The 12047-nt window shown below is 41.8% G+C and overlaps 1 protein-coding gene across 1 annotated transcript in view; it reads left to right on the top strand.

The window, feature by feature from the left end:
• The first annotated feature begins 215 nt into the window (after positions 1-215).
• The window catches only part of LOC116268592 (ankyrin repeat domain-containing protein 18B-like), a 64686-nt gene continuing 52854 nt past the window's right edge, over positions 216-12047 (top strand). Inside the window, exon 1 of the mRNA XM_031654028.1 lies at positions 216-919. Coding sequence (XP_031509888.1) covers positions 717-919 — 203 coding nt within the window. The 5' untranslated portion in view covers positions 216-716. The remainder of the gene's footprint in view (positions 920-12047) is intronic.

A 12047-nucleotide genomic window follows, 5' to 3' on the forward strand; every position in this document is an offset into this window, starting at 1 on the left:
GCCAGCGGGCCCTCAGGCCGGAAGGGATGCACGCCTGCGATTCCGGGACGTCCCGCGCGAGCCCAGGAGAACCCGCAAGCCAGCGGCGCCTGCGCTCAAGCTGCAGCCGCCCCCTTCCGGCCACGCGGGCTTGGGAGCGGCTTCCGGAGTCCCGGCGGGCGCTGACCTGCAGGCGCCCGCCTAACGGCTTCGCGGGGCTCGCTCGGTCTGAGAGGTGGGAGCGCTGAGCTGCAGGCGCCCGCCTAACGGCTTCACGGGGGCTCGCTGGTCTGAAAGGTCTGAGCGCGGAGCTGCAGGCACGCGCCTAACGGCTTCGCGGGGCTCACTGGGTCTGAGAGGTCTGAGCGCTGAGATGCAGGCGCGCGCCTAACGGCTTCGCGGGGCTCGCTCGGTCTGAGAGGTCGGAGCGCGGAGCTGCAGGCACGCGCCTAACCGCTTCGCGGGGCTCACTCGGTCTGAGAGGTCGGAGGCTGCGAGTGTCGCTGCTGAAGGCTGTGGTGGACCGGGCTGGATCGCGGATTCTGAGCTACATCGCGGGTTTGGGGACGGATCTTGGATTTGGGGGTGGATCGCGGGTTTGGGGGTGGATCTTGGATTTGCGAGTGGATCGCAGGTTGGTGGGGGGATCGCGGATTTGGGACTGGGTGGGGGTGGAAAGGCCACGAGGGGCCGCGGCGGCTCAGGAGCGGGTTGTGGGCGTCTGAGAAGTCGCCACCATGAGGAAGCTCTTCAGCTTCGGGAGACGCCTGGGCCAGGCGCTCCTGAGCTCCAGGGACAAAGAGTACGCGGGTCCCGGGTACCACATCCGGGACTGGGAACTGCGGAAGATCCACAGGGCGGCCATCAAGGGCGACGCCGCGGAGGTGGAGCGCTGCCTGAGGCGGTTTCGGGACGTGGACGCCCGCGACAGAAAGGACAGGTAGCGGGGGCTCAGCCCGCGGTGGGAGGGGGGCCCCAGGCCTGGTTTCACCGCAGCCCCTGAGGCGGGGGCCTTGGAGGGCGCCGGCACCCTCGGAGCCGAGGAGCCAAACGGAGCCTCAGCTGCTTTCCATCGCTGGCAATTCCCTTACTGCAGCGCGTGGTGGAGAATTTGAGTGATTTAACTCACGAAGTTAAGCATATACACGTTTAAAACATGGGGTCATATACATGATAGGGAGATGCCTAATGAGAACTCATTCCCATGTCAAAAATACCAGGAGCCATTTTCAGTAGGCGAAGAGTTCTCAGATAAAACCCTATGTCGGTTGGTTTTACATCCGAATCCACCTAGGTAGATAGGTTCTTTACTGCGGCTTCTTAGAGGGACACTTGGAAGTGTGACGTGGGTTCCTTGAATGGGAAGACTCAGTTTTCTCAAAATGTGAGCTCTTAATATGTTTATCAGTTTTACATAAACTGAAATAAAATATCAAGGTTTTATCATTTTTGCATGACACTTGCTTACCATTGTGGTGACATTTAAAAATTTTTATAATGGAGTGAAACGACTTGCTCCTCTAGATATCAAAATGTGCTATTAATTCCCACAATCAATTATTTACTAACAGCTGAAAACACAGATAAATAAATGGAACAGAATAGGAAATTCAAAAACACTGAAATATATGTAAGATATATACATAGGGATTGATAATGGTAACATTTCAGATGAGTAGGAAAGGATGAGTTATTAATAAAATGCCTACTGTGTGAAGAAAACTAATGAAACTTCATGTCACAAAAATGAGTTCCTGATGGAATACAGACTAAAATTTTTACATATGCAAAATGAGAAAAGTACCAGAAGAAAACAAAAAGACTTATTTATACAGGTACATTTTATGTTAACAAAGGCCTTCCTAAGAATGATCTGACAAGCAGGCATTCTGAAGACTGGTTTAGCAAACTAATTAAAATCCCCTGTGTATCAGAAAAAAATTAACAAAAGATAACACACTTGAAAAATATTTACAATATATATTTTTACTAATATGTAAAAATATGTATTCAGATGAAAAGTATATCTTCATCCTACAGGGAAGTTATTCTTTATTATATATGATATGATATATATTGATTATATATATAACAAATTGTATATATTGCTAATATAATATGTTTTATATATATATATATCAGTTATATATATACAGATAGAAACCACATCTTTATTTTACAGGGAATTCTTTCCAATCAAATCCACAAGAAAACTGTAAAAGTGAGCAAAGTACTTTTTTTGCAGATCTACAGGTTACTTATGTACATAGGAAAAAAATCCTTAGTGTTTCTCGTAAGAGAATTTAAGTTGAAAGAGGAATGAGACTGTTTTCTATCCACAATGTTTGTGAGAATAAAGAGCAGTGGTACTTATACTGCTGCTTGAAGTTTAAGTTGCTGATGACTTTTCAAGTAGATAATTTGGAGATAATTACCACATTTTAAAAATGTATATGCCCTTTGCCCATCAATTCCATTGTATTAAAATACCTTTAGAAAATAGAGATACAGTTAATGGCTGATCTGAGGGGGCGGAGCAAGATGGCCAAATAGGAACAGCTCCAGTCTCCAACTCCCAGCACAGGGACACTGAAGACAGGTGATTTCTGCATTTTCAACTGAGGTACTGGGTTCATCTCACTAGGGAGTGCGGGACAATCAGTGCTGGTCAGCTGCTGCAGCTCGACCAGCAAGAGCTGAAGCAGGGTGAGGCATCGCCTCACCTGGGAAGCGCAAGGGGGAAGGGAATCCCTTTTCCTAGCCAGGGGAACTCAGACACACAACACCTGGAAAATCAGGTAACTCCCACCCCAATACTGTGCTCTACCAAGGATCTTAGCAAACGGGCACACCAGGAGATTATATCCCACACCTGGCTGGGAGGGTCCCACGTCCACGGAGCCTCCCTCATTGCTAGCACAGCAGTCTGCGATCTGGCCGCAAGGCAGCAGCGAGGCTGGGGGAGGGGCGTCTGACATTGCTGAGGCTTAAGTAGATAAACAAAGCTGCTGGGAAGCTCCAACTGGGTGGAGCTCACAGCAGCTCAAGGAGTCCTGCCTGTCTCTGTAGACTCCACCTCTAGGGACAGGGCACAGCTAAACAACAACAACAACAACAAAAGCAGCTGAAACCTCTGCAGACGCAAACGACTGTGACAGCTTTGAAGAGAGCAGTGGATCTCCCAGCATGGAGGTTGAGATCTGAGAACGGACAGACTGCCTGCTCAAGTGGGTCCCTGACCCCTGAGTAGCCTAACTGGGAGACATCCCCCACTAGGGGCAGACCGACACCCCACACCTCACACGGTGGAGTACACCCCTGAGAGGAAGCTTCCAAAGCAAGAATCAGACAGGTACACCCGCTGTTCAGCAATATTCTATCTTCTGCAGCCTCTGCTGCTGATACCCAGGCAAACAGGGTCTGGAGTGGACCTCAAGCAATCTCCAACAGACTTACAGCTGAGGGTCCTGACTGTTAGAAGGAAAACTAACAAACAAGAAGGACACCCACACCAAAACCCCATCAGTATGTCACCATCATCAAAGACCAGAGGCAGATAAAACCACAAAGATGGGGAAAAAGCAGGGCAGAAAAGCTGGAAATTCAAAAAATAAGAGCGCATCACCCCCTGCAAAGGAACGCAGCTCATCGCCAGCAACGGATCAAAGCTGGACGGAGAATGACTTTGACGAGATGAGAGAAGAAGGCTCCAGTCCATCAAACTTCTCAGAGCTAAAGGAGGAATTACGTACCCAGCACAAAGAAACTAAAAATCTTGAAAAAAGAGTGGAAGAATTGATAACTAGAATAATTAATGCAGAGAAGGCCATAAACGAATTGACAGAGATGAAAACCATGACACGAGAAATACGTGACAAATGCACAAGCTTCAGTAACTGACTCGATCAACTGGAAGAAAGAGTATCAGCGATTGAGGATCAAATGAATGAAATGAAGCGAGAAGAGAAACCTAAAGAAAAAAGAAGAAAAAGAAATGAACAAAGCCTGCAAGAAGTATGGGATTATGTAAAAAGACCAAATCTACGTCTGATTGGGGTGCCTGAAAGAGAGGGGGAAAATGGAACCAAGTTGGAAAACACTCTTCAGGATATCATCCAGGAGAACTTCCCCAACCTAGTAGGGCAAGCCAACATTCAAATTCAGGAAATACAGAGAATGCCACAAAGATACTCCTCGAGAAGAGCAACTCCAAGACACATAATTGCCAGATTCACCAAAGTTGAAATGAAGGAAAAAATCTTAAGGGCAGCCAGAGAGAAAGGTCGGGTTACCCACAAAGGGAAGCCCATCAGACTAACAGCAGATCTCTCGGCAGAAACTCTACAAGCCAGAAGAGAGTGGGGGCCAATATTCAGCATTCTTAAAGGAAAGAATTTTAAACCCAGAATTTCATATCCAGCCAAACTAAGTTTCATATGTGAAGGAGAAATAAAATCCTTTACAGATAAGCAAATGCTTAGAGATTTTGTCACCACCAGGCCTGCCTTACAAGAGACCCTGAAGGAAGCACTAAACATGGAAAGGAACAACCGGTACCAGCCATTGCAAAAACATGCCAAAATGTAAAGACCATCGAGGCTAGGAAGAAACTGCATCAACTAATGAGCAAAATAACCAGTTAATATCATGATGGCAGGATCAAGTTCACACATAACAATATTAACCTTAAATGTAAATGGACTAAATGCTCCAATTAAAAGACACAGACTGGCAAACTGGATAAAGAGTCAAGACCCATCAGTTTGCTGTATTCAGGAGACCCATCTCACATGCAGAGACATACATAGACTCAAAATAAAGGGATGGAGGAAGATCTACCAAGCAAATGGAGAACAAAAAAAAGCAGGGGTTGCAATACTAGTCTCTGATAAAACAGACTTTAAACCATCAAAGATCAAAAGAGACAAAGAAGGCCATTACATAATGGTAAAGGGATCAATTCAACAGGAAGAGCTAACTATCCTAAATATATATGCACCCAATACAGGAGCACCCAGATTCATAAAGCAAGTCCTTAGAGACTTACAAAGAGACTTAGACTCCCATACAATAATAATGGGAGGCTTCAACACCCCACTGTCAATATTAGACAGATCAATGAGACAGAAAGTTAACAAGGATACCCAGGAATTGAACTCATCTCTGCAGCAAGCAGACCTAATAGACATCTACAGAACTCTCCACCCCAAATCAACAGAATATACATTCTAGTCAGTACCACATCACACTTATTCCAAAATTGACCACATAATTGGAAGTAAAGCACTCCTCAGCAAATGTACAAGAACAGAAATTATAACAAACTATCTCTCAGACCACAGTGCAATCAAACTAGAACTTAGGACTAAGAAACTCAATCAAAACTGCTCAACTACATGGAAACTGAATAACCTGCTCCTGAATGACTACTGGATACATAACGAAATGAAGGCAGAAATAAAGATGTTCTTTGAAACCAATGAGAACAAAGATACAACATACCAGAATCTCTGGGACACATTTAAAGCAGTGTGTAGAGGGAAATTTATAGCACTAAATGCCCACAAGAGAAAGCTGGAAAGATCTAAAATTGACACTCTAACATCACAATTAAAAGAACTAGAGAAGCAAGAGCAAACACATTCAAAAGCTAGCAGAAGGCAAGAAATAACTAAGATCAGAGCAGAACTGAAGGAGATAGAGACACAAAAAACCCTCCAAAAAATCAATGAATCCAGGAGTTGGTTTTTTGAAAAGATCAACAAAATTGATAGACCGCTAGCAAGACTAATAAAGAAGAAAAGAGAGAAGAATCAAATAGACGCAATAAAAAATGATAAAGGGGATGATATCACCACTAACCCCACAGAAATACAAACTACCATCAGAGAATACTATAAACACCCCTAAGCAAATAAACTAAAAAACCTAGAAGAAATGGATAATTTCCTGGACACATACACTCTCCCGAGACTAAACCAGGAAGAAGCTGAATTCCTGAATAGACCAATAGCAGGCTCTGAAATTGAGGCAATAATTAATAGCCTACCAACGAAAAAAAGTCCAGGACCAGATGGATTCACAGCTGAATTCTACCAGAGGTACAAGGAGGAGCTGGTACCATTCCTTCTGAAACTATTCCAATCAATAGAAAAAGAGGGAATCCTCCCTAACTCATTTTATGAGGCCAACATCATCCTGATACCAAAGCCTGGCAGAGACACAACAAAAAAAGAGAATTTTAGACCAATATCCCTGATGAACATCGATGCAAAAATCCTCAATAAAATACTGGCACACCAGATCCAGCAGCACATCAAAAAACTTATCCACCATGATCAAGTGGGCTTCATCCCTGGGATGCAAGGCTGGTTCAACATACACAAATCGATAAACGTAATACAGCATATAAACAGAACCAAAGACAAAAACCACATGATTATCTCCATAGTTGCAGAAAAGGCCTTTGACAAAATTCAATAGCCCTTCATGCTAAAAACGCTCAATAAATTCGGTATTGATGGAACGTATCTCAAAATAATAAGAGCTATTTATAACAAACCCACAGCCAATATCATACTGAATGGGCAAAAACTGGAAGCATTCCCTTTGAAAACTGGCACAAGACAGGGATGCCCTCTCTCACCACTCCTATTCAACACAGTGTTGGAAGTTCTGGCTAGGGCAATCAGGCAAGAGAAAGAAATAAAGGGTATTCAGTTAGGAAAAGAAGTAGTCAAATTGTCCCTGTTTGCAGATGACATGATTGTATATTTAGAAAACCCCATTATCTCAACCCAAAATCTCCTTAAGCTGATAAGAAACTTCAGCAAAGTCTCAGGATACAAAATTAATATGCAAAAATCAAGCATTCTTATACACCAGTAACAGACAAACAGAGAGCCAAATCATGAATGAACTTCCATTCACAATTGCTTCAAAGTGAATGAAATACCTAGGAATCCAACTTACAAGGGATGTGAAGGACCTCTTCAAGGAGAGCTACAAACCACTGCTCAGTGAAATAAAAGAAGACACAAACAAATGGAAGAACATACCATGCTCATGGATAGGAAGAATCAATATCGTGAAAATGGCCATACTGCCCAAGGTATTTTGTAGATTCAATACCATCCCCATCAAGCTACCAATGAGTTTCTTCACAGAATTGGAAAAAACTACTTTAAAGTTCATATGGAACCAAAAAAGAGCCCACATTGCCAAGACAATCCTAAGTCAAAAGAACAAAGCTGGAGGCATCACACTACCTGACTTCAAACTATACTACAAGGCTACAGTAACCAAAACAGCATGGTACTGGTACCAAAACAGAAATATAGACCAATGGAACAGAATAGAGTCCTCAGAAATAATACCACACATCTACAGCCATCTGATCTTTGACAAACCTGACAAAAACAAGAAATGGGGAAAGGATTCCCTATTTAATAAATGGTGTTGGGAACATTGGCTAGCCATAAGTAGAAAGCTGAAACTGGATCCTTTCCTTACTCCTTATACGAAAATTAATTCAAGATGGATTAGAGACTTAAATGTTAGACCTAATACCATAAAAACCCTAGAAGAAAACCTAGGTAATACCATTCAGGACATAGGCATGGGTAAGGACTTCATGTCTAAAACACCAAAAGCAACGGCAGCACAAGCCAAAATTGACAAATGGGATCTAATTAAACTAAAGAGCTTCTGCACAGCAAAAGAAACTACCACTAGAGTGAACAGGCAACCTACAGAATGGGAGAACATTTTTGCAATCTACTCATCTGACAAAGGGCTAATATCCAGAACCTACAAAGAACTCAAACAAATTTACAAGAAAAAAACAAACAACCCCATCGAAAAGTGGGCAAAGGATATGAACAGACACTTCTCAAAAGAAGACATTCATACAGCCAACGGACACATGAAAAAATGCTCATCATCACTGGCCATCAGAGAAATGCAAATCAAAACCACAATGAGATACCATCTCACACCAGTTAGAATGGCAATCATTAAAAAGTCAGGAAACAACAGGTGCTGGAGAGGATGTGGAGAAATAGGAACGCTTTTACACTGTTGGTGGGATTGTAAACTAGTTCAGCCATTATGGAAAACCATATGACTATTCCTCAAGGATCTAGAACTAGAAGTACCATATGACCCAGCCATCCCATTACTGGGTATATACCCAAAGGATTATAAATCATGCTGCTGTAAAGACACATGCACACATATGTTTATTGCGGCACTATTCACAATAACAAAGATGTGGAATCAACCCAAATGTCCATCAGTGACAGACTGGATTAAGAAAATGTGGCACATATACACCATGGAATACTATGCAGCCATAAAAACGGATGAGTTTGTGTCCTTTGTAGGGACATGGATGCAGCTGGAAACCATCATTCTCAGCAAACTATCACAAGAACAGAAAATCAAACACCGCATGTTCTCATTCATAGGTGGGAACTGAACAATGAGATCACTTGGACTCAGGAAGGGGAACATCATACACCGGGGCCTATCATGGAGCAGGGGGAGGGATTGCATTGGGAGTTATACCTGATGTAAATGATGAGTTGATGGGTGCAGCATGCCAACATGGCACAAGTATACATATGTAACAAACCTGCACATTATGCATATGTACCCTAGAACTTAAAGTATAATAATTAAAAAAAAAAAAGAAAATAGAGATACATGCACTTTGTTTTTCTCAGCATTTATGTTAACAAGAACCCATAGAATGGATATGTGGCCATTCAAGGTAGCAATAGGTAGAGAAGTATGATGATGTGTAAAGATGTATTTTGTTATAACCAGTAAGGAAAAAAAAATTTGCTTGCACATACACACAAATGTACTATGGTCTTGTGTTAGACAAAACTATGTACAAAATTGGATAAAATTTGTAACTTCTGAGCATTAGTATTATTTTAAAGTCTTTTGTTCCTTTTTCTTACCTTTGATTTCTGAAGTGAGCTTTTATAAAACTTCTAGTAAAAATGTATTATTAATGCAATAATTTTTCGGAAGAGAGAAATATGAATCTTGTACAGATAAAATTTTCTCACTATGTTTTATCATTATTATTGTGAGGGTTGTTATCTTCTTTGAACTTTTAGCTTCTTCAGAAGTAAAAAGGGAATCTGTGCTTGCAGATTTTATTATGTATGTATTTTATTGCGTATATATGTTTTTATTATGTATAGATTTATCACATATATGCAAACAATGATAATCATTTCATTATAGTTGTAGTTTTATAAAAATAACAAATAGCAAATATTATTACTAATGAAAATATTGGTTTATAGAAGTTGTATTTTAAAATATTGAGCTCCCCAACTGTATTCTATCAATCCATTTATTCATCCATTTATTCATAACCTGACTACCTGTTATGTAGCAGACATTTTGTACTATCTCTCAGGACCCCTCCATACTTAAAAACTTTATGTTGGGCCAGGCGCGGTGCCTCATGCCTGTAATCCCAGCACTTTGGGAGGCTGAGGTGGGTGGATCATGAGGTCAGATCGAGATCATCCTAGCTAACACGGTGAAACCCCATCTCTACTAAAAATACAAAAAACTAGCCAGGCATGGTGGTGGGTGCCTGTAGTCCCAGCTACTCAGGAGACTGGAGTGAACCCAGGAGGCAGAGCTTGCAGTGAGCCGAGATCATGCCACTGCACTCCAACCTGGGCGACAGAGGGAGACTCTGTCTCAAAACAAAAAACCAAAAAACTTTGTTTACCTGTTCTGCCTGAGCAAGATGAGTGTATCAGGGGAACCCACCACCAATATTTCAACATAGGTTCTTTCTGTTTTCTCTAAGTGTCAGCCAGTCTGAGAAATAAAGAGAAAGAGTATAAAGAGAGGAATTTTACAGCTGGATCACCAGGGGTGACATCACATATCTGAGCTGCAAAACCAGCAAATTTTTGTTAAGGATTTAAAAAAGGAGGGGGTGTACAAACAGGGAGTAGGTCACAAAGATCACATGTCTCAGGGCAAAAAAGGAGAACAAAGATCACATGCTTCTGAGGAAACAGGGCAGGGACAAAAGCAAAGATCACAAGGCAAAGGGCACAATTAGAATTACTGATGAGGGTCTATGTTCAGCTGTGCATGTATTGTCTTGATAAACATCTTAACCGAAAATAGGGTTTGAGAGCAGAGAACTGGTCTGACCTCAAATTTACCAGGATGGGATTTTTCCCCACCCTAGTAAGCCTGAGGGTACTGCAGGAGACCAAGGCATATTTCAGTCCTTATCTCAACTGCATAGGGCAGACACTCCCAGAGCGGCCGTATAGGAATGCAATTCTTTTCCCAGAGTATTAATTATCAATATTCCTTGATAGGAGGAGAATTTAGTGATATCTTCCCTACTTGCATGTCCACTTATTTATACACTCTGCAAGAAGAAAAATATGGTTCCATTTTGCCTGACCCTGCAGGCAGTCAGACCTTATGGTTGTCTTCCCTTGTTCCCTGAAAATCGCTGTTATTCTATTCTTTTTCAAGGTGAACTGATTTCATATTGTTCAAACACACATGTTTTACAATCAGTTTGTACAGTTAACACAATAGTGGTCCTGAGGTGATGTACATCCTCATCTTACCAAGGTAACAGGACTAAGAGATTAAAGTAAGACAGGCATCAGAAATTATAAAACTATTAATTCTGGGATCTGATAAATATCCATATTAAAATGAAATCTTCACAATTTATGATCAGAGATTGCAGTAAAGACAAGCATAAGAAATTATAAGAGTATTATTAGGGAAGTGATAAATGTCCATGAAATCATCACAATTTATATTCCTCTGCCGCAGCTCCAGCCGATCCCTCCATTCAGGGTCGCTGACTTCCCGCAACATCTCTCCCTTTGTTTTTATATAAATGTGCCATGGCAATGAAGGCTTGTTTGTTCTCTTGGTTTTTACGCAGGATTCTTTGACTGGTCCGGCACACTAAAAACAAGCAGATTAAACAGGGAAACATAATTCCAAAATTTACTACAGTGGAGCCCCCAATAGACTTAATCCAAGTCGTGGGGTTTAGTCCAGAAAGAATTTCTGCCACCTGATCTAATGACTCAGCTCCAGGCATAATGGATAAATGAGCTTGAGAGGTTTCAAAAATTTGTTTCTTTAATCTGGTTATGTCCAAGGATAAATTATCTTCCCTACCCAGAAGATGTCCTTTGACCATTTCCCATGCATGATCAGTCTCATTGTAGGAATATGGTGTGATACAGAAATCAGAAGTATTCCAATCTCTCTGCATTTGCATGCAATGTTTGAGACTCACTACCCAATCTCCAAGCCAAATGACAGACTGTCTTAAATCATTAATTTGATTAGCTAAGTTTTGATCAATGCCTTGTTGAGAATTCCACATTTGGGTGGAATTGGCTTGCCAATCATTAAAAAAATGAGCTGTTTGAATAGATTGATGTAACACCATTCCGGCAGTGGTGGCCAGTGCAGTGACTGAAATTAGGCCCACGATCACAGCGATTAAAGTGAAAACAAATCTCTTAGATCTTTTGAGAATTCTGTGTAACACTTCATTAATTAAATGTACTGAGGGGGAAGATTCCCAAGGTCTGGGCAAAGTAAACGGTATCCAGATTCCTTCTCAAGCTTGAACCAACATTACACTTTTTCTGGAGTCAAAATGGGAGTTAACATAAGTGTATAAATGACAATTAATGCATTGGACAGTTTGATTTCCAAATTTTGATATTTCCCACTAACAGCATGTAAGGAGGCTTAACACAACTCTGTATAGGGATAGTAAGGTTGGAGGTAAACAAAGCAGAATGTCTGAATCTACGTTGATACTGAGGGAGAGGGGCAGCAGTGGCAATGCCCAATATTCTGCGCCATAAAGAAGCAATCCAAGATGCCCAGGGATGCTGAAGAAGTAGAGCGGCATACCTGGGTCAAGAAGAATTATCATAATGACAGTTGGAGTCCCATAAAGGAGGATTGGCATCAAAAAGAGGAAAAGTGTTGAAAGGTGATTTATCATGGGGTTCAGAATCATG

The sequence above is a fragment of the Papio anubis genome, chromosome 13 (assembly GCF_008728515.1).
Source record: "Papio anubis isolate 15944 chromosome 13, Panubis1.0, whole genome shotgun sequence".
NCBI lineage: Eukaryota > Metazoa > Chordata > Mammalia > Primates > Cercopithecidae > Papio > Papio anubis.